The sequence below is a fragment of the Odocoileus virginianus genome, chromosome 26 (assembly GCF_023699985.2).
Source record: "Odocoileus virginianus isolate 20LAN1187 ecotype Illinois chromosome 26, Ovbor_1.2, whole genome shotgun sequence".
Taxonomy (NCBI): Eukaryota; Metazoa; Chordata; class Mammalia; order Artiodactyla; family Cervidae; genus Odocoileus; species Odocoileus virginianus.
The window spans coordinates 2,388,009-2,411,405 of record NC_069699.1 but is presented as its reverse complement, the minus strand read 5'-3'; the positions used below and the strand labels follow the sequence as shown (position 1 = coordinate 2,411,405).

The following is a 23,397-nucleotide window of genomic DNA, read 5'->3' as shown; positions in this document are numbered from 1 at the left end:
CCTTCTCCCACAGAGTCTCAAAGTCTGTTCTGTATATCTGTGTCTCTTTTTCTGTTTTGCATATAGGGTTATCGTTACTGTCCAGTTCTAACTGTTGCTTCCTGACCTGTATACAGGTTTCTCAAGAGGCAGGTCAGGTGGTTTGGTGTTCCCATCTCTTTCAGAATATCAGAATAGCTAAAATTATTTAAGTAGAGGAGAGCAGAGAGTTTACGGAGTGAGAAGAGAGGAGGTCTGAATTCTTAAAACATCAAAAATATTCAAGAGGCAGATAGTGAAGCCAGAAGACAAAATCCCAGGAGGAGACCCAGGAATTAGGATATGCCAGCCAAGGAGAAAATAAGTTTCTAGAAGAAAGGCAAAGTCAACAGGATCAAGTAACAGAGAGATTGAATAAACTAAGTTCTAAAAAGAGCCAGCTGTATTTTGTAATTAGGAGATCATTGGGCAAATTGAAAATCAAGATGCCATCGGAACTTGCCAGAATCCTGCCCTTGAATTCCAAGTCATCAAACTTTCAAGCACTTAGCAAAATATCTGCCTGGAATTCCATTTCTCCCAGATCTCTAAAACTTGACTTGGCACATCCAGCTTTTTTGTGCTACTACCAACATAGTAACCTAAGTTAACTGGTGCTTTCAATGGCTTCATTTTTTCCTCTCTCTGTGGATAAATGAAATAAAAAGTGTCATTAGCTACCTGCAATTTAAGTATAAGTAAATAATGGAAATCATGAGTCAGTGGAACATTAATTTCCAGGATGTCCCCAAAATGTTAAAAGATGCTAGTATTTTGGGGGGGTTAGCAAGGAAAAAGTACACATGTAGAGAAGTTTAATAAGAGGAGTCAAAATAGGAAGAACTTCTTACTTAATCATCAATTAAATGCAAAGGTTAAAAACTGAAATATTGAAGAAATGCTTGACTTACGAAAATCATTATTCTTTAAAGAACTCTGAGGTACCACTTTAAGAACTTGATTTTTCATGTGCCTAATCTAAAAATCCCATTTTGTGATCAGAAAATACAATTTATCCCCCATAACTATCTTAATAGAATATAAGTCTCTTGAATCATTGATTACTGACTATGCCAAAGCCTTTGACTGTGTGGATCACAAGAAATGGTGGAAAATTCTGAAAGGGATGGGAATACCAGACCTCCTGACCTGCCTCTTGAGAAACCTGTATGAAGGTCAGGAAGCAACAGTTAGAAATGGACATAGAACAACAGACTGGCTCCAAATAGGAAAAGGAATATGTCAAGGCTGTATATTGTCACTCTGCTTATTTAACTTATATGCAGAGTTCATCATGAGAAACGCTGGGCTGGAAGAAGCACAAGCTGGAATGAAGGTTGCTGGGAGAAATGTTAATAACCTCAGATATGCAGATGACACCACCCTCGTGGCAGAAAGTGAAGAAGAACTATAGAGCCTCTTGATGAAAGTGAAAGAGGAGAGTGAAAAAGTTGGCTTAAAGCTCAACATTCAGAAAACTAAGATCATGGCATCTGGTCCCATCACTTCATGGGAAATAGATGGGGAAACAGTGGAAACAGTGGCAGACTTTATTTTTCTGGGCTCCAAAGTCACTGAAGATGGTGACTGCAGCCATGAAATTAAAAGACACTTACTCCTTGGAAGGAAAGTTAAGACTAAGCTAGATAGCATATTGAAAAGCAGAGACATTACTTTGTCAACAAAGATCCATCTGGTCAAAGCTATGTTTTTCCAGTAGTCATGTATGGATGTGAGAGTTGGACTATAAAGAAAGCTGAGCAGAGAAGAATTGATGCTTTTGAACTGTGGTGTTGGAGAAGACTCTTGAGAGTCCCTTGGACTGCAAGGAGATCCAACCAGTCCATCCTAAAGGAGGTCAGTCCTGGGTGTTCATTGGAAGGACTGATGCTGAAGCTGAAACTCCAATATTTGGCCACCTGATGCGAAGAGCTGACTCATTTGAAAAGAGCCTGATGCTGGGAAAGATTGAGGGCAGGAGGAGAAGGGGACGACAGAGGATGAGCTGGTTGGATGACATCACCGACTCAATGGACATGGGTTTGGGTGGACTCCGGGAGTTGGTGATGGACAGGGAGGCCTGGCAAGCTGCAGTTCATGGGGTCACAGAGAGTCGGACATGGCTGAGTGACAGAACTGAACTGAACTGAATCATTGAAAGCAGGCTGGTAAATCTTAGGAAAATTCTAGAGTCTCTGGAAGAGTTAAAACAGAAAATTAACTTATGCTTTCTGGTTAGTGTGGCATTATTTACTTCAGAGGTACTCAAAGTGTTTTTTTTTTTTCTCATAACAGAATTTTTATTCTTCCTGGGGGATAACTTTTCCAGTGTGGATTCGTTTCTGCTATAGTGCAGTGTGAATCAGCCATGGGCATATATATGCTTCCTCCCTCTCGAGCCTCTCTCCCACCACCGCCCCCCCATCCCAGTCCTCTAAGGTCACCATAGAGCACGGAGGCCTACATTACTTCCCACTAGCCATCTGTGTTACAATGCGAGCGTATATACATCAGTGCCACTCTCTCAGGTCATCCTACCGTCTCCTTCCCCTGCTGTGTCCACAAGGAAATTCTCAAACTTTGCTACGTACAGAATTGCCTGAAAGGCTTTTGGCTTCCCAGGTGGCTCAATGGGTAAAGAATTCGCCTGCCAATGCAGGAAACATGGGTCTGATCCGATCCCTGGGTCAGGAAGATCCCCTGGAAAAGGAAATGGCAACTCACTCCAGCATTCTTGCCGGGAAATTCCGTGTACAGAGGAGCCTGATAGGCTACAGTCCATGGGGTTGCAAAGAGTTGCACTCAACTTAGTGACTGAACAAAAACAACAAGGCATCCTTTTAAGAAGTCTCAGTGTATACGCTGACCCCACACTAGCAAATGGGGTGGTTAAGATCCAGGCATCTGTGTTTTTTAAAGCTCTTCAGGGATTCTCCTGGGCAGCCGTAGGTTTGAGAACTCAGGACTTAGGCTGCCTTTCTCTTCACTGTGTGTGTGCTCCGTCGCTTCAGTCGTGTCCAGCTCTTTGCAACTCCGTGGATGGTAGCCCACCAGGCTCCTTCATCCGTGGTATTTTCCTGGCAAGAATACTGGAGTGGGTTGCCATTTCCTTCTTGGGGGATCTTCTTGACCCAGGGATCAAACTCATGTGTCCTGCATCTCCTACATTGCAGGTAGACTCTTTACTGCTAAACCACCAGGGAAGCCCACCTTCTCTTCATTAAATGAATGTTTTATTGCTTATGAGCAAGGGCTTTGAAGTCAGAGCTGGGTTTGGCACCCTTGTGGCTGCTGAGACTTGGACAAGCCTCTTAATATGTCAGAGCCTCAGTATTCTCAACAATGATTCAGTAACTATCATCCCCACTCTACACCAGGTTGTTCTGAGCATTAAAGAAGGTAATAAAAAACTTTTATTTTTTTATAACATGGTATGTAATACACAGTAAATGTTAATAATCCCTGTAAATATAACAATGTAATATCAATGATGATTATTCATCACAAACCAAATACTATGTGTGGTTTCTAATACATACTTGGCAGCTATAACTCTGCATAAACCTGAATTATCATAGGTAACAAGGTATCAAATCTATGCTGACTCAGGGAATTTAGGCATTCAGTTTTTGCTTCAGAAGCATTCTCTCATTTAAATTACACAAAGGCAGGGTTCAAAGCACCTCAAACCCACCTCCTCCTCACACCTGCCACCGCAAAGACACATTACACCTCGAAAGCAGCTGCGCCAGTGGAGTCTGACTTTCAGGAGAAAACTATTCATAAATTTCCTTAGGTTTTATTAGAAGGAACTTTTAAATCTTCATTGACATGGGAAGAAAGAACTGAAAAAAAAGTCCCAGTCACCTTTTTTCTTATTTATTCAGTTTCTTTGGAGTGGATGATGACTTGTTTTCCTTTAGTTGTATCTGAACAGTTTGACATATTCCTGTGACAAGGTTACTTTCAAATTAATAAAAGGTTTGATTGTGTCAGTGCATTTGTCAAAACTGTCTGACGCCACATATAATGGACTCTGCACTCAGAGCCCTGATGGCACTCAAGTTTCCTCTTACTATTCCTTGCTCACAACTTAACCAGATATCCAGCAGGGTTGGGTCAATAGCAGGGAGATGAGCTTGGGCTCACATACTCCTACTTCGTCCCCCTGGCTTTCCACTGCGGGAGTTTCTCCTCTCTTGTTAAATGTTAAAGTGACATTTACAGCTTCCTTCTAAAGGGGGCAATGCTAGGATGTCAGAGCTTGAACAAGAAAAACATTTACCCAGGAAAATGCAGGGTAGGACAGCTGGCTTCCTGGTCCTCGGAGGTGACAGGAAGCACATGTGCACCTACCCTCGAATTCCTCTGTCTTTCCTTCACTGTTTCACGTGAGAACAGTTCACTGCACTGCCTGATGCTGGCCTTAATTCCAGACTAAATACTTGAAGGTGAGGGCAGTCTGGCTGGGACTTTCTGAAAGCACTGTGTTAATTAAAATGTATAAGCGATGAGAATGGTTAGATAAAAGGTAGATGCAGAAAACATAAACACATTAGCGATTTTACTTTCCATTAAAAATCCTGTCCATTATGTTAAATATGTGGCTTTATTTTCCAAGAGTGATTTTTGGTGTTTTTGGCTGCACTGGGTCTTCAATATGGGGTGCAGGCTCCAGAGCACATAGGCTTAGTACTTGCGGCACGGGCTCAGTTGCCCCCTGGTATGTGGGATCTTAGTTCCTGGACTGGGGATCGAACCCCCCATCCCTCATGCTGGACGGTGTATTCTCAAATCACTGGACTACCAGGGAAGTCCCAAGAGTAATTTCAATGTGTTTCAAGGGGATGTTAAGAATCATGTGTAGAAGAGACCAGTTTCTTTGAGGTCGGAAATAGACTTTAATATGTGAAAAATCATCACATCACCATTCTACTTGGTACAAAAAAGTTGTAATGCTCTCTTTTTATTAAGCCAGATTTATTTTCTTTCATTTCCATATCCCCCCGCTTTGAGCTATGCATTGCTACTGCTAAGTCACTTCAGTCGTGTCCGACTCTGTGTGACCCCATTCCTGGGATTCTCCAGGCAAGAACACTGGAGTGGGTTGCCATTTCCTTCTCCAATGCATAGAAGTGAAAAGTGAAAGTGAAGTCGCTCAGTCGTGTCCGACTCTTCGTGACCCCATGGACTGCAGCCTACCAGGCTCCTCCATCCATGGGATTTTCCAGGCAAGAGCACTGGAGTGGGGTGCCATTGCCTTCTCCGTTGAGCTATGCATAAATGGTGCATAACCGAAGCATTCCACCTAGAGTATCCAACTGATAACCCATCCCATGAATATAATTGTAGAATCAATTGGATTTTCAGTTTTCACTATAGTTGCTTTAAGTCCTTTAAATACTGCAGCCACTAAATATGTAATAGTATACTGATGACCCATTGACGACAAGGTAAGAACAAGAAATTAACTAAACATCAGCTAACTTGGGTCCTCTTCTGTGCTGCTCTGCTGTTTATTTTGGAGTTCATTTGATCAATTGTCTCTCAAGTCCTTCTTGTTTAATGCAACAATAAATGCACATAAAAAAGGCATCTTTCACTACGTACAATTGTTTTCCCACCACAAATAGTTATTCTTACACCCTCTTCTCTGACTATGTTATTCTGTTTCCGGCTCACTCTTGAACTATCCTATTCTGTTCCTTGACCTTAGAGGGTCCTTTCTATTCTGCAGTCAAAATTATCTTTTTGAATACAAAATCTGACTCTGTTACCTTCCTGTCTGTGACAATTCAATGATTTCCTTAATTGAAACAAAGCTCCTAACATGACATACGAAGGGATCACCTTAGCCCTCCATGCTTCCAGATCATGTTGTCCCAGTTTCCACCCCTCTCTCTGCTAAAACCATCATGTTTTCTCCAGTCATTGGTTCTGCACAGAGTTGCTTCTGCCTGGAATGTTCTTTCCTGCCTTCCTCATTTACTTATGCTCATTCCTACTCCTTCTGGTCTTAGATCAGAGAATCCTTCCCCCACTGCTCTAGCAATGCTTCATCCCATGTTTCAAACCCTCTTATTTCCACATTCCTTTTTTTTTCACTTGTAGTTGCAATTTTATATCAAATCATACAATCATTTCATTGATCTCCATTTTCCCCATTAGAATATAATCTCTGCTAAAGCAACACCTTTGTCTAAATGATGTACTCACCACTGAGCCTTCAATGCAACACAGGTGCTCTGCGAATATTTCATGATTGAAAAGACAAAGTTTCTTGAGTTTTCTCAAGATAAAGACACTACAAGGTCTTTAAGGCTAGTATTTCCTACAAGACACACAAGCCATGTATTCATCCAAAATACTAGAACCTATTATACAGAGTGAAGTAAGTCAGAAAGAGAAAGATAAATATCAAATTCTAACACATATATATGGAATCCAGATATAACTAAAGAGATTTTCCATACAGTAAAACCATTATTCATGTCTATGCTTTCTTTCCTTTGACTTTATTTGTGATCCAACCATAGCAGCTTTGATGATAAATGTGAATGGAATCCCTTAATAAGAATTTGCTTTCAGATTATACATTGAGAAATAATGCAATTTCTTTCCTGTAATATCATTTTTATGCTGTTCATTAGTATTCATATGGCTATTATATTCTAATGCCAGATAATTTGATATGTTTATGCCTTTTTAATATATCTCTGTTTTCTATTATTTTATTGCTCTGGATATTAGCAAATATTGCATTTCCTCTAATATAAAGAAACAGAAACTCTGCAAGTTCTAGTAATTTCACAGGAATAACCATGAAAAATTGATCCTGATGACAAGATCATGGAAATCTACCAATATTATCTGTTTTGTAAATGAAATTATTTTAAAGTGCTGGATGAGTAGTACGAATGCAAAATAGGCAAAATAATTTGAATCTTTAGAAGAATGCTAATTGAAATAGTGATGCGCACCGTTAGAGATCACCACTGCGGGAGAGGAAACCAGGATTTCACAAGCGCTCTGCGAGGGACACTAGCAAAGGCACCCCCAGCCCTCAGGTCACACTCAGGCAGGCGAACCAGCTCAGGCGGTGGCTCTGCCAACACTGCAAACGGGAGTTGGTAAACGGTGGCCAGAGTGCTAACTAATGAGAGCCTCAATGAACTCTCAGGCTTTTAAACTAAAAAAAATCAAAGATTATCATGTATACCATTAAAAAGAATGAAATAAGGCCATTTGCAGCAACATTAGACTTAGAGATACTGAGAAAGTCAGACAGAGAAGGAGAAATATCCGATGACATCCCTTATATGTGGAATCTAAAAGGAAATGATACAAATGAACATATTTGCAAAACAGAAACAGACTGGCAGACCTAGGGAAGGAACTTAGGTTGCCGGGGGAAGGATGAGGGAGAGGGGTCGTCAGGGCCTTTGGGATGGAATTGAACACATTGCTGTATGTCAGATGGACAACCGGCAAGGGCCTGTATAGGTCTGCACAGACATACAGCACAGGCAACGGCTCGATGTCCTGCAGCAGCCTGGAGGGGGGAGTTTAGGAGAGAACGGACACATGCGTATCTACGGCTAAGTTCCTTCGCTGTGCATCTGAAACTATCACAACATTGCTAACTGGCTATTCTCAAATAGAAAACAGAAAGTTAAAAAATAAATTTAAAAACTTATCAGGTACAAACTCATTATTTTATATACGTGCTTTGTCGCTCAGTGGTGTCCGACTCTTTGCCACCCCAGCTCTCCAGGCTCCTCTGTCCATGGGACTCTCCAGGCAAGAATACTGGAGGGGGTTGCCATGCCCTCCTCCAGCGGGTCTTCCCAACCCAGGGATCGAACCTGGTCTCTCACATTTACCATCTGAGCCACTAGGGAAGGGGACTCTGCCTGGCCAAATCCTTAAAATCATCAGGACAGGGAACTCCTTTCTATATCTGTTCCATTTTCTTCCTTTCGGAATAGGAATGTCTGTAACTATTATCATATGCCTGTCCCACCACTGCATTTTGGAAGCAGGAGCCCTGTGGATGTCTTGTTCCACTGATTCATAGATGCAAAGGAATTTTTCCCCAGGGTTTTCACCTGTTGCTGATTTAGATGATCTAGATGAGACCTGGGACTTTTGAACTGATGACGTTTGGATGCGAGTTTAAACTTTAGGTTTGAGACTTTGGGAAATGTTAGGGTAGGGTGAATATATTTTGCACACAGGACCGACATAAATTTGGGCATCCAGAAGGCAGACTGTGGTGGGCTAAAGTTCACCTCCAAAAAGATATGTCCATATCTTAATCATCAGAGCCTTTGAATGTTACCTTATTTGGAAAAAGGGTCTTACAGACATAATTAAGTTTAGGCTCATCGCATGAAATTATCCTGGATTATTTCAGTGTGCTTGAAATTACAACAAAAGTGTCCTTATAAGAGAGAGGCATAGGGAGATTAAGTACACAGAGCAGAAGGTAATGTGAAGACAGAATAGGGAGATATGTGGCCATAACCCAAAGAATACCATTAGCCACCCAAAACTGGAAGAGGCAAGGGAAGATTTTCCTCTAGAGCCCCTGGAGGGAGCATGGCCCTTGATTTTGGACATCTGGCCACAACACCCATGAGAGAATAAATTTCTGATATGTAAGGTCACCTAGTTTGTGGTAATTTATTACAGCAGCCAAAGGAAACTAATACAACTAAAAAAACATTTTAAAGGGTTTCGCACTTTTAAAAACATTCCAAAGAAAATCTGCATAAATTTTCTGTGTATGTGCTTAGTCGCTCAGTAGTGTCTGACTCTTTGTGACCCATGGACTATAGCCCTCATTTTATATATGAGGAAAGCCAAAATTAAGGGGGAACAAGTCATTTGCCTAGGGCCACATACTAGCTGATGGCCAGCCAGAAGTGAAATACCACACTCACAGCGCATGTCTAATTCCCACATATTATCCTACCTGGTCACATTAGTTCTCTAAAATTCTCCAAGAAAGCAAACTTCAGCAACAAACCCCAGGTCCAGTAGTAAACCAAAGAACCCACAAACATTTTTACAATAACAATAGTATAGGCCAGATCTTATTAGCCAGCAAAAAATTAATATGAACAAGCAACCATCACGCTTGGTGCCCTTAGGATTCTTTATGTTTGTCAAATGCACAGAAGAAACATGAAAAAACTTTTTTCCCCTCAAACATAATGTTCTTATGCTACTGCATCTCTTCCTGAGTTAATAATGCCAATGCAGACTTTTAGTAACACTTCCCATTTATACATTTCTGGCAATGTTCTTTGCAGAAAAGGACATTGATACAGAAATCCATAGTAGAATGCTACATCATTATATGGTGTATGTTCATAAACCAGCTCTCAAAAAACTATATATCTAGAATTTTAGAAGTCCTCATTTACAGGCCTTGATGATTCCTGTGATATGAATACTCCCATCATGGCTGATTTCAAGCTACCGAGACTGTAACAAATCATGTACAGAATCTGTGAATATTTAACCACTGGCTCAGGTGCCCTACTCAGAGGCAGCTGTAGCATATCACTGGTATGACAGGGAACCTAGAAATAACCATATAAGAAGAGACAGAGGCTCAAAGACAAGTAAGTAATTTGCCACAAGATCACAAAGTGGTCAAGCAGGTTTTAATACACAGGGTTCCACCTGCAATGCCTTCAAGTATTAAGTGAGACTTCTTGCTTTAGGAATAGTCAGTGGTCTTTATATTATTGTAGAGAGACGTGGATGAAAAATGTTGCCTGCCATATCAGTAAATGTTTGGACACCAAGCCAGCAGCCGCTGTAGCCGCCCTGACTCTGCACATTGAAGGGATTCAGGAGGGAGAGCGGCAGGATACTGACCCTGGGGTAAGAAACCTATCCAAGGGGTGATTTCCACGAGCCCAGATTCTTGCATTTTTCCTGTGCACAGAAAAACACTACTTCGTTAACTTGAGAAGTCTAGTTTTCTTTAATTAACAGTGATCGTTTGATGTTCTGACTCCTGGGTTTTTGCTGCAAACGCTCTGTGGACATCACTGACTTCTGTCTGTCTCTTTGGAGCAGTCCTTCAGAGCTACCTGAGAGGCTGTCACTCACCCAGGCTTGAGTCCTCAGCAAGTTCACCAAATGGAACACAATTTTCAACTTTTAGGTTGTGCTTTTTTTTTTTTTTAATTCAAGAAGCCATTCTCAGAAAACCAGCAGCCTCATGACAACACTAGGGAAACTGCTGAAATTCACATTCTCAGGCCCCACCCCAGAACTAGTGAATTGCAATCTCAGGGGCCCAGACATCTGTGCTTCCACAAGCTCTCTGAATGGTAGACAGCAGTAGGAAAGAATCTTTCCTTAATACCTACCACTATTTTTATGAATGAGATTCACACACAAATATAATAGCCAATCTACTTCTTCACATCAGTATCCATTCCAGGAGATTCTTCATCTGAAGCTTCTAATGTAAAGTCTATCATTTTTCATATCTTCAATGACCTTATTTTTCAAAATAGTTTATAGTTTTTTCTAACAGTAGCAAGAAGTAAAAAAACTGTTGAGTGATTTACCAACCAATTCCCAACTTCAACATTTTATTGACCAAAACCTAACATATTTGTATGTCTTAGCCCTGGCATCTTTCTTTTTTAAAAAACTGCTTTAAAATAAGTATTTATTTTCCAGTGTTCTGTCTTACCTCTTTCACAAATCAAGGCAGTTGATAGTAACCTGTGGGAGGGGAGCTTCCCTAATCTACATACTGCCCTGTCAACTGATTCTGTATGATTATGTTATGTATTTCTGTTTTGTCTAATCTGCTATTTCCTGTTGTTTTGTATTTGTTCCCAATCTTCAAAACCAGGACAAAGGCAAATAAATACTATCTGCCTTGTTTTCCTCTTCCAATATTTTAGAGGTTGGAAAATTTACAAAATAAATATCCTCTCAACCTTCTTGTAAAAGCATTGCAAAAGAGCAAAAGAAAAACTGAGTAATAGTTTCCCTAATTTAAAAATACCCAGCTAAGGCACAATCAAATAACAAATAGCTGCACTGATACTACTCTGAAAATAATCAGCAATCTAAAATTAAGGACTATGATTCTTAATTCATTATCCATTATTCATATTATTTGGAGGATAAACTTAAATATGTTTAATTGACTTGCACATAAATAAGAGAGTTAATAACATAAGTGTTGGTAGGTAGTAGATGAATGAAAACATTTTGGAAGGGCATTTAATCGCTACCACATTTCTTGGGAAATATAAAACTACTTGGTGACTGTGGTTCTCGGCCTTGGTGAGAAATATATTTAGCGGACTTGGAAATAGACGTTTTCAAGGATACGAAAGGATTAGCCTTCTAATCTTCCAATTACCTGGTCCCAGCTGAACTTATATTTACCAAACAAGAACTGGCCAGAAAAGCTTTGCAGCTTGCAAGTGACCATCCTGAAATCTACAACTTCTGAGTTTTTGTGATTCCCATCACTAATACCTCTCTTAAAAAAAAAGAAAAAAAAAAAAGCAGTTTCTTTCATGAGATTCATCAATGATTCCTCTAGCCACAGGGTGTGAGAACTCACCAACCACAAGGTGCGAAGTCCCAGCGGCCACAGGTGTGAAAACCCACAGTTCCTCCTCATCTTCCCAAGAGTCAATATGTGCACCTCACCAGCACCCCTCTGTCCCTCTGCTCGAAACCCTTCTCTTTCAAAGCAAAAGGCAAACAAATTCCATTCCCCGAATAAGCTAGGCTCAGATCTCAAATACAAGTCCCATTTGTGCCGCAGAGTCTTTCTCACAGGGCACATCGGGTACAAAACCCGGCCCCACGTGGGCAGGTGCGGCTGCAGTGGGAACGGCGCAGAGATCGGGGGGCACTTACGGTTGGCACAGCTTGATTAGGTCCTGGTCAGTGGTGCCTGGAGGGAGGCCTCGAATGTACAGGTTGGTTTTACTCAACTGTTCCCCGCTGCTGTTGCTGCTGCTGTGGTTGCTGCTGCTGTTTGTGCTGGGGCTGGGAGGAGCCATGGGGTGGGGAGCTGGTGCATAGGACTGCTGGAAACAGAAAAGGCTGTTACTGGAAAAACAGAGCCAGCTCCCTATTCCCAGGCCGGCAGAGCCACTCGAAAGCAATGCGAGCTTCTCGGCCTCTCCAATCCACGCACGCACACTCTGCTCCAGGGCACTTCTGAGACATCCTTTCCTCCTTCCCGCCCTCTGGCTCTGCCTCTGGATCAGCCCAGCACGGTTCCCTCCCGGTGCACCAGGGCTCTGCCCCAGCTCACCTTCGACAGCCAGGCATCTCTGCTTTTGCCGCTACTCTGCGTTCCCTCCTTTTCTCCAAAGAAACGTCCTCATATTGTTTTCCTCACATCACTCTCCATTGTGATCACTCCATGAACAGAGATGCTATGAATCTACCAATGAATGAATGCCTCTATCTTTATCTTGTTCTCCCATTCCCAAATCTGCTTCTTCATGGTGAACGCTCTGCTTGCGGACTGAGCCACTGTTTTCTTCTCTAGGAGTCACTCTGATCCAAAGTCTTAAGTCTAGGCACTACTGACAAACTGCCAGCATAATTCTTTCTCGCGGGGGCTGTTCTGTTCACTGCATGCATCCTTGGCCTGTACCCACCAGATTTTAGTAGCATCCCTCCCCCAGCTGTGGGTCAAAAATGTGTCCACACATTGCCAAGTATCCTCCAGGGTGGAGAAATCTTTCTCAGGAAAGAACCATTGGTCTAACCTGTTGCACTATTATGACAAAATGGAAATGATAAGATGACCCTCAATGAATTGGGAAAATACAACGTGAGGATCTTTATACCTATGTATGCCTGAATTAGCAGACATTGTTATTTATTTCCTTTTCAAACAGGCATATCTTCAAAAGTTCTGAAAATATATTGACCGACTGGGTTTTAGTCCCTGATGTGTCTATTATTGGCTGTGTGACCTTTGGATGGTACCTGAACCTCTCTGAGATGCAACAGTCTCATGAAAATGAGGAGGAAAAAATTAGCCACCTCCTATGTCATAGGGTCTTTACAAAAGCTCAGTGAGCTAATAATGCAAATAGACTGGTTCCTGGGCATCATTAATTGCACAATATGTGTTAGCAATATCAAAAAGACAAGAATAATAACAGCAATCATGATATTTGTGAGTCATATCTGTCTTTTGTGTGTTCACTCAGTCATGTCCAACTCTTTGCAGCCCATAGACTGTAACCTGGCAGCCTCCTCTGTCCATGGAATTTTCCAGGCAAGAATACTGGAATGGGTTGTCATTTCCTCCTCCAGGGGATCTTCCCAACCCATGGATCAAACCCGTGTCTCTTACATCTCCTGAATTGGCAGGCGGGTTCTTTACCACTAGCTCCACTTGGGAAGTCCCAGTGATCTTAACCTTTAAATCTATCCTAGATTCTCTCAACTATCATCTAGAATGCTATATAAATATACAGTGAATGCATCCATCATGATTCCAGTGGAGACACGTTGGAGACTTCTAACCTGAATATTCATCAGCTACTCTATCAGGGGTGAGAGGTGAGTACCGATCCAACAGCCAGTAGGGGTTTCTTAAACACTCCAGCTACACCCCCGCACAATAAAAATTGAGTGATCACAGCACTTGGCCCATAAAGAAAGGAGGCATTGTCTGGTCTTGTTTCTTGCTATAATAATCCATGTTACACCCTCCAAGATTTCAGATGTGCCTTAGTCTCTCTTCCCAGCTGGCTCTAAGACAAGGCCTCTTGGATATGGGAAGGAAGGATATAGCTGATTCCCTTGGGTCTTTGCTCTCCGTTCCCTGCACAGCGACTTATTGCAAAGACACCTTGCTTTCTGCCTCGCTGTCATTCTTACAGTACCCATCCTGGAAGCCTTGGTGTTAGCTGCATTCAACCACTTCTTCAGTATGACTTAATCTATAAGCAACATACTTAGCATAGAATTTGAAAGTGAATGACACGGGAGAATGCTTTCTGTTCTCAACATTTGAATAAAATAACAACTATTCATTGTCTTTTGGAATGTCATATCTGCATAAAGCTGAATAAAGTTTCCTGGCCGACATTAAAAAAAAAATTCCTTCTTGACCTACGAATTCTACTTCGTGCCTCAAACACCCAGGAACATGTAAGCTCTCTCCATTTACAAGCCCTGCACTTAGTAGGTGCTTAACGTGGCCTGGTTGAAGCTGCATTCTGGTCAGTGTATCTCACAACCAGACAGACGGGATTTATTTTTGATTTCTCTCCTGTGGGCTAGTCTTTTAAATTTCCCAGCTCTTTTCAGGCTGTTTCTTACTACTTTCACCTCCCCCCTCTCCAAATTCTTTGAATTCCATTCTGTACTCAGGCTTCCTTTAAAATGAGGCTTTGTTTAAAGCACCATACTCATTGCAGAACCTTTAAAACCACTAGGGAGCCAGAAAAATGTCTCCAGCTTTACGTATCACAGATCAGATGGACCGGTTCAGACCAAGTGAGTCCCTGGCTGATCAAGTAAGAAAGCATCAACTACAGGGTGATCAATCTGTGTTGACTGAATTCTTTTTTCGCCCCAGGGGTCTTTGCGAGCATTTCCATAACTAGACACCATTTAGTAAATTGCATGGTGCTTAACACCATAAAAGTGCCCTCCAAAGGGCACACTGTATTCACTGGGAAAAATTAAAACAAAATGGTCAAAAATGAATCAAAGTGGGAACAAGGAGAGAGAAGTTGTATGCATGGAAATGAGATATATATAATTTAAAAACAGAAGTAGCAGCACCAGATTCTTGTAGAGAGAGATGTATTTCTAAAAACCTTTGAAAAATACATACAGTGAAGAGTGGTTTTCTATGTCCTATTCTTGTTTGTAAGTTCTAGAAATTCTACTGAAAGATGCAGGCTTTCTCAGTCTTATTGAATCAATGAACGCACAGTTTTTTAAGACCCAGTGCCAACACTCTTTCTAATCCTTGATATTCTCATTTATCCACTGATATACTGAATGATTCAGGTAGCAGCCTACATTATAAATCTCTTTTGTTTAAAGAATTATAAATTCCTTCCTCTGTACTCATTTTCAAAATACATACCCTTTAATCAACAAAACATTGGCAGAAGTCTCCCAGAATGTCTGACAAGTGCACAGGCTTAAATGAATGAATTTGTGAAAAGCAAAAGAGATTTTGCACACTCTGGCTACCAAAGACAAATGACTGAACCACAGCATCTTTAAAAAAAGGAAAACGAGGAGTGTCAATAACCTTAAGGGTCAGTGGGGCAGAGCAGCCACTTTGTTGATTAAAAGTGGTTCTGATTCCATTTTTAATTCTTTGTTTTTAGATGGATCTGCAATTTTATCATTGATTAACATTTAAATCATTTTGAGGCACTAAAAAGACACTTTAAAATGTTAGAAAAAAAAATTATTTCCTTCAGATAAAATTGGCTTTGCCACCTCAAAGTCACACTTTATCAATCCTCTTTAGGAAGGGTGAGGACTTACAGTCTGGGGCTACAGAACACTGTTACTGAGCTGGACCAGAGCAAGGCCCTGCTGGGAATTTGCAGTGTCAGCTTGTTAGAAGTGATAGCAAGAGCACACTTTCAGAAAAGGGGCTTCAGATGCTGCTCCACTGAGGAGGGGGATAGAGAGCTTGTCTCAAAGCTGCATATGCTTGGGAAGTAAGCAGATTTTTCTTAGATGTTTTTTATTCATGGTGGCATTGCTGGAAGGGTCTGTTAGGGATTCTGACACGAGGGCAAAAGCCCCTTAATCACATGTCAGCCCTGCTAAAATCAGCTGATCGGCACCAGCGTCCTCTTTAGGGAGTTAAATAAAATGACTTAGCATCCATTTTGGAAGATGCTACTCTTAATGATTCTAATAATTATAGGTAACATTTGCCATCTGCTTGCTGAGCATGTTATATGTTATCTACAGAACAATCCAAGGAGGCAAATCATTCTTTTCGCGGTTTACAAATGAGAAAACTGAGGCAGAGAAAGGGCCAATGACCTTCTCAAGGTCGCACGGCTGAAACCCCAGTTTGATCCTAGGGAGCCTGACTGCAAAAGCCACACAGCTCCCCAGGATGCTCGCACAGAACCTTGCCTCTTCATGGTAGGGGCACCGAGAAACACAAAATCCCTCCTTGCAGAGAACTCTGCAGGATGGTGTCCTGCCGGGAGCTCTGGCCTGTCCAAGGACAAAGGGAGATGGAAAGACCAATGATGATAAACAGTAAACAGTCAAATGAAGGTTCACAAGCACCACCCCCCATCAGAATTTAAATGAAGTTCACCTTAAATTTAATTTCAAAGGGGAAGTGACCATCAGAAGCAAGCATGTTCTGAGTTTTTCAAATAATGTCAAACGGGGGTTCATTTGTCAAGATTCATGCTTTGTTATTTAATAACAGGAAAATGAACTGGCTTGTAGATCATCCCAAGCAGCTGATTCATTTAGTGTGCTTTGTTAATATGCCTCATTTTTCAAGTTTGAAAAGTGAATCAACCAGGTCCTCCTACAATCTTGGAAAATGCGTGGCTTGGAAGGCAGCCCATCTGTGGTTTCAACCCCCAGCTAGGTACTTTGGAGATAAATTGGAGAGGGATGTGAGCTGTGTTTTTCTTTGTCTGCTTGTTTTCCTGTTTGCTTGGACAGAAAGCACTTGGTACCTCAAATAAACAATCACACAATAGAGTAAAGCAAATTGTTAAAAACCAAGTCAAGCGATACTGGATGGATGCCTGGCTGAAGGTGGCGCTGTAATGCACAGACCTTAACCAGGTCATTTTTCAGCAGGGTCCCCACCTTGACTGACCCTCCTGACATTTTGGACAGGATAGTTCTCTGTTGTGAGGGGCTGTCCTGTGCACCGCGGGATATTTAACAGTATCCCCATCTTCTACCACTAGAGGCCAGCTGTGCTGTCCTCCCCCCAAGTTGTAGCAACCAAAAATGTCCCCAGATATTGCCGCAGGTGCCCTGGAGCTACGACATCACCCCTGGTTGAGAACCACTGCTTCACACAGATCCATCCCCTGTCCTAGCAAGGCCAGTAAAGCCCCCATTGTGGAATAACGACAATAACTCAGTGGCCTAAAACTACTCACTGAACACCCCCTCATCTCACCGAAGTTCAGCTTCTTACCCTGAAGTGCATACATTGTTCATCTCCCCATGCCTCCCCAGCTTGTTACTAACACTCTGCCACATTTACGTTTCAGCAGACTTGGTCTGAAACTGAAACCTACTTCTCCCTTTGATTGAAAACATAACTCTTTTACAAAGAGAATTTTAAATATTTTCTGCATGCAATTCCCCTTGGCTGGGAATCATGGGGTCTCGATGCCAAACTTCAGTCAATTCTCTTTGCAGCGTCTGGCTGCTGGCAGGATCCTGAAGCAGTTGGTCTGGTGGTTTGGGGTAGCCTTGGACTCCATCATGCAGGAGTCTGCTCTGCGGATGGTCTCCCCAATTTGTTTTCATTCATCTCCAGTGCAAGAGAATTTGTACTCTTTTATCCACTCAAGGGTAAAGCCCTGGATAAAGTCTCCTGTGGGACTGACATGCCAACTCTTTTACTCTCCAAAAATGAATACAGACCACATTCCTGTCTTGAATCATACATTATTTAGCCTGCACGTACGCATGCAATCCATCGCGCAGTTACTGCTGCTTCTGAGGCAGGCTGTTGGAGTCCTCCCCCAGGCAGGGTAATTTCCACGTAACCTCATTTCTGCAGATCTGTCCTCTGGTATCAACACTCCATGAGACAGTGGACGTGACAGGAATCATGGCAAGCGCTTACAGTGCCTATGAGAGCCTCAAATGAGGGTGAAGAAGAATATTGTCCATGCAAGCAATAAGAAACACAGCTGAATTAATATCTAAGGCAAGCTATGCGACTGTGGCCAGAGTTTCATGAACCACCTATTGGATGGCTTTGTTATTTTCTGGGAGGCAACTGTCTCTCCATTCTGAAGACTATGACTGTAGAAAACAATCATTTCAACTATGCCTTTTATAATAGAGTTTGGAGAAAACCTGCCTATCTTCTCTTTTCCCAACCAGAGTTCAGCTATGGAAATGAGCACTAAAGGATGAAAGTCCCCACGAAAGGCATTCATTTGTACATTCTGTGCACTGGCCTAAGGAAAGGCTGCTGTCAGCAATGGTACCAGGCTGTTTAAGAGCTCCAAACTGGCTGCTTAGAATCGACGCCACCAGTGACTAGGCACTTAAGCCCCTGGTCACGGATTATGTTCATATTACTGCATAGGACAGTTGTGAGGCTTTGAAGCCCTAATATATATAAATTATATATAAAACATTTAGCCCAGGGCCTGGCACAGATTTAATACTAAGTAATTTCTTTTGTTTTATCGTTTGCATTGTCATCATGGGGCAGACCCTTAGAATAAACAGGGATCTCTCAGTCCCAGCTGGAGTTGCTGCTTAGTCACTGAGTCGCATCTGACTCTTTTGCAACCCTGAGGACAGTAGCCCACCAGCCTCCTCTGTCCATGGGATTCCCCAGGCAAGAGTACTGGAGTGGGTTGCCATTTCCTTCTCCAGGGGATCTTCCCGGCCCAGGGATCGAACCCGAGTCTCCTGCATTGGCAGCGGCTTCTTTATCACTAAGCCACCAGGGAAGCCCCCAAGTTGGACTAACTGACCTTTAAGGGGGAGCTCAAGAGTTACTCTTTTTTTAAGCATGGCCGTCACTATTAGTGAGATTAAACTATGTCTTTAGAACTGGGGTTTGACACTTTTTATCAAGAAACAAACAGCACTTAAGCAGATGGAATAATCATTGTGGATAGAACAGATGATTAATTTCAAGGTATTTGCTAATCACTACTGGCTACCCACTCCAGTATTCTTGCCTGGAGAATTCCAAGGACAGAGGAGCCTGGCAGGCTACAGTCCACTGGGTCACAAAGAGTTGGACATGACTGAGCAACTAACACTTCCACTTTTCACTGAGGTTTGATTAAAATTCTGTTAGGTATCAAGTGTGAAACAGATCGCCAGTTCAGGTTGGATGCATGAGACAAGTGTTCAGGGCTGGTGCACTGGGATGACCCAGAGGGATGGGACGGGGAGGGAGGTGGCGGGGGGTGGGGGGGGAGGGTTCAGGATGGGGAACACATGTAAATCCATGGCTGATTCATGTCAATGTATGGCAAAAACCACTACAATATTGTAAAGTAATTAGCCTCCAATAATAAAAAATAAAGGAAAAACATGAAATTCTGTTAGGATGAGATTCACTTTTGCTCTAAATATTAGTAATATGTGAACACTCCCACAGATTGCATCATAGAAGATTGCTCTGTGCTATTTATAAATAGACAATCTGAAGTCATTGAACTCCATTCAGAGGATTCAATATGAAATGACATTTTAAAATTCATGGTACTTGGATACACAAGTAAAGTAGTAATTGCTCATTTCAAGCAGCTATAAACCAGTTTCATTAATAAATTTACAAACTAGAGATGAGTGACTACTATGAACAATGGAACTGCCATTTGTAAAGATTGCTCAATTCTCCAAATGCCAATGACATCTGGTCTCTGCCCCAACCCCTCTTTTAATGTGGCCAACTCTTGATCTTTTTAAGGAAAAAGAAACAAAATTACGACACACTTCAAGTCTTCACTTTGAAAATATCCCAGACAGCTCATGATTCCAATACTAATAATGGCTGGTTCCTCCTGCAGAAGTTGAGCCATGATCGGTTCCTCAGGAGGAGATTACAGTGTCTGCTACATTTACCAGTAATTATTAGAATTCCCCAGAAATGCTGAGAGTGACTAATCCCTGTATGGGACTCTATACTCTCTGGGGAATACTTCAGAGAGAAACTCAAACCTCTGCTTTCATGATGGGCTAGAATCATGGGGAAAAGAGTGAAAATCTAAAACAGGTCCCTATCAGCTGCTGATGGAGACTTCTGGGAGTACCAGTGTCCAGTTCCTCAATTCAGAATGCAATCAGAGAAAAAGAGGAGAGGAGGGACTTGGTTTTGTGCCTCATAAGTTTACTTAAATTTTTAGTTTTTCCTCAATAATCTCTAATTTTGACTTTTTTTTCTTCATTTTTATAATATTCTATGTCTCACAACTTAATATACCCTGTTTCCCTAAAATCACAATTGGTGATATTGCCAAGAATTGATTTTTTAGCATTCTCATGCATGCTGTTCTAAATAAAATAGAGACCGACAGACATAGCTTGAACACCTGTCATAAAATATGCTGACCTGGTTCTTTATTGCAACTCAATCAACATGTTCAAAGTTTTCTGTCATGAATACAAAATAAGTCACTTTTCCATGAAACAACCAACTTCCATATTAACCAATCACGTTACTGACTGGGTGACTGGCAGCTAATCAGTAATAACAAGAAAGCAATTGGTTTCAAATGGTGTCTAATACAAATTGTTGCCGATCACAGAAGGCCAATCAGAACATCAAATGGCATGAGGCTTTTTGACACATCAAAAAATTGGTTTTGTCCAATTAAATCAGGGTTTAGTTTTTCTGAAAGTAGATCTGTGATAAATTGACAGCAATGCAATAATCACGAAATATCATGTAAGTCCTATCTCCTCTCCTTGTCCAAGCTCCCACCCCACCTCCATAATGTCCCTGCAGCCCACTCCTGACTCTATTTCCTTCTACTTCCCACTTTCAGGGACAAGGCATGCCTTGCCATAGTCACACATGTATCTCTGCCTTATTTTGTCTTCTTCCCTTCAACTGGAATAACTGGGCTGCATTCCCATGTCTTATTCTGGGGTGGCTCTAAAATGTATCTTACAAACACCTTTGAGACCCTTTAAATTTTTTTTTTATTAGGGGCACTTTTAAGAACAAAAGAATGAGATCTTAAGAATTAAACTAGGACACAATATATAAACTGAAACCATCCAAAGAAAATTGGAATATACAGTCATCCTATAATTACCTTCTCTACATTTCACATATTCCTCCAGTAAAACCTAAAATTCCATCCCGTGTTATGGATTTTTTTTTTTTTTTTTTTTTTTTTTGCTTATTGCTTTAGATCTATTTAATTTCTCTCTCTTTTTCATTTTCTACATTCTTAAAATCTACAAAAGTTCATAAAATAAGAAACAAGGATAGCAAAGATTAATGTTCGTTGACTGTGTATTATACACTAGGCACAGCTCAAAGAGCTTTATATTCAATGTTTTCTTGAACCAGGTAAGAACTTTTGGGGTGGGGGGCTTTCCCAGGTGGCTTAGTGGTAAATGAATCTACCTTTCAATGCAGTAGGTACAGGAGACATCGGTTCGAACCCTGGCCCGGAAGATCCCCTGGAGGAGGAAATGGCAGCCCACTCCAATATTCTTGCCTGGAGAATCCCATGGACGGAGGAGCCTGGGAGTTACAGTGCAGGAGGCCACAAAAGAACTGGGCATGGCTGAGAGACTGAACACACAAGCACACGGGTTTCTTACAGGGAGATCCTATTTTTATGCTCATATTGGAGCTGGGAATACTGAGGCCTGGGAGGTTACAGAGCTTCCCAAGGCTGTGCAGTTACTCTGCAGCAGGTCCAGGACCTGAAGTTGGGCAGTGGTCATCCAGCTCATTCCAGACTTAACTCTAGATAATGTGTCATCCAAGACAGCAGCCCACTAGTCACTTGTAGCTATTTAGATGGAAAGATAATCCAAATGAAATGAAAGAAAAACTCAGTTTATCCATCATACTACACACATATCCAATGGTCAGAACCGCTGGTACTAAGTGTTATGTCAAACAGGCAGGCACAGAACATCACTGTCAGGGCAGGAAGTTCTACCGTACATGCTGGTGGAGAGCACCCTTGAAATTCCAAGGCTCTGACTCCCACAACGCTCAGAGCAAAACAAAGGCCACAGATTCCATGTTGCTCTTCACACTTTTAAAAGAGTCACTGATCTCTTTTCAGTATAGACCACATTTCAGTTTTTTCTCCATCATGATTGGGTGTGGATTTTGGCATATAAAATCTCTCTTTCAACTAATCCCTCCCCTGACCTAAAGTGGGCATCACTAAAAGAAATTTCTAGGAAGTCAAATATAATCTGTGGGAAGGACAAGATGTATTTTATCTATTTTTAGCTAATAAAAGAAGTATCATCTGGATTGCAAAACTGCTAAATACCAAGACAAGAGGGCAATTGAGGGAAACTGCTGGTACAGAATAAGGGTCTCTGGTTTTGGCAGATAAGCTTCATGTCTGCAAAGGAAGTTTTGCACTTTCAATATGATATCATTTACTTTATCTGCATATCCCCCACAAAAAAAGCACACCTACCCCATGATGTCTGCTATCCTACCAATGTTATTTCTCTGTAAACTGGACCAAGGTGAAAAGTGAGAATGCTTTTGTACAGTGAACTACTGGGGCAGTTCAGCAAATTCATAAACAAAAACTTATATTCCATGACATAAAATAATGGTGTTGTTCTATTAGCCAATTCATTCATGTTTTATTGATGAGGCAAAATTAAATTTGAACAGAACCTACAATTTGAAAGTCCTAAATCTAAGAAATTTAGACTATAAAACACAATAATTTCCTCAAGAAGACAAAGCTAGAGTACAGATTAAAAATGTGACAGCAATTAATACCTGCAAAGTAATTGCTACATTATAAAAATTGGAAAAAACACTTGAAGATAATTTGCTATGAATATAATTTCAATATTTATAGTATTGGGGCCATGAGATGGTAAGTATGAGAATAAATTAATGCTCAAGTTCAAGAAAAAATGGCCTGATAAGAAAAATGAATATTAGACATTTATATCATTATCCCATTTATTGTAATTTTTCAACCAGAAACCTATGAGATATTACACACTCAAACTTCTGTTTCTTATCATCATAAACCTCTGTAAGGAGTACTTTCCATGAATTTTCAGTCAATCCACCTTGTGCCTTAGAGAATTTCCAAAACCAAATCCAATAGTTGATGCATCTTCTTTGTTGTATGATTACTGGAGATTTTTTGTGCAGAGATATTCTCCATGATCAAGAGAAGGAATTATCCCAAATGATAAGACAGTCCTGCTTTTCCTTTTCCAAATTACTCTTGCCCTTTTAAAATAAGTGATGATCAGAGAAATGCAAACCAAAACCACAATGATGTACTGTTACACGCCAGTCAGGATGGCTGCTATCCAAAAGTCTACAAGCGATAAATGCTGGAGAGGGTGTGGAGAAAAGGGAACCCTCTTACACTGTTGGTGGGAATGCAAACTAGTACAGCCACTATGGAGAACAGTGTGGAGATCTCTTAAAAAGCT

At 41.3% G+C, this 23,397-nt stretch overlaps 1 protein-coding gene across 14 annotated transcripts in view; it reads right to left on the bottom strand.

Moving 5' to 3' along the window:
* Window positions 1–23,397, bottom strand: part of RBMS3 (RNA binding motif single stranded interacting protein 3) — a 1,589,121-nt gene that overhangs the window by 610,513 nt on the left and 955,211 nt on the right. For 10 of the 14 annotated variants that reach the window (XM_070455283.1, XM_070455285.1, XM_070455287.1 and 7 more), the window contains one exon: window positions 11,935–12,107. In XM_070455283.1, the coding sequence (XP_070311384.1) occupies window positions 11,935–12,107 (173 nt within the window). The remainder of the gene's footprint in view (window positions 1–11,934; window positions 12,108–23,397) is intronic. The other 4 variants (XM_070455284.1, XM_070455290.1, XM_070455294.1 and 1 more) reach the window with 1 other exon arrangement.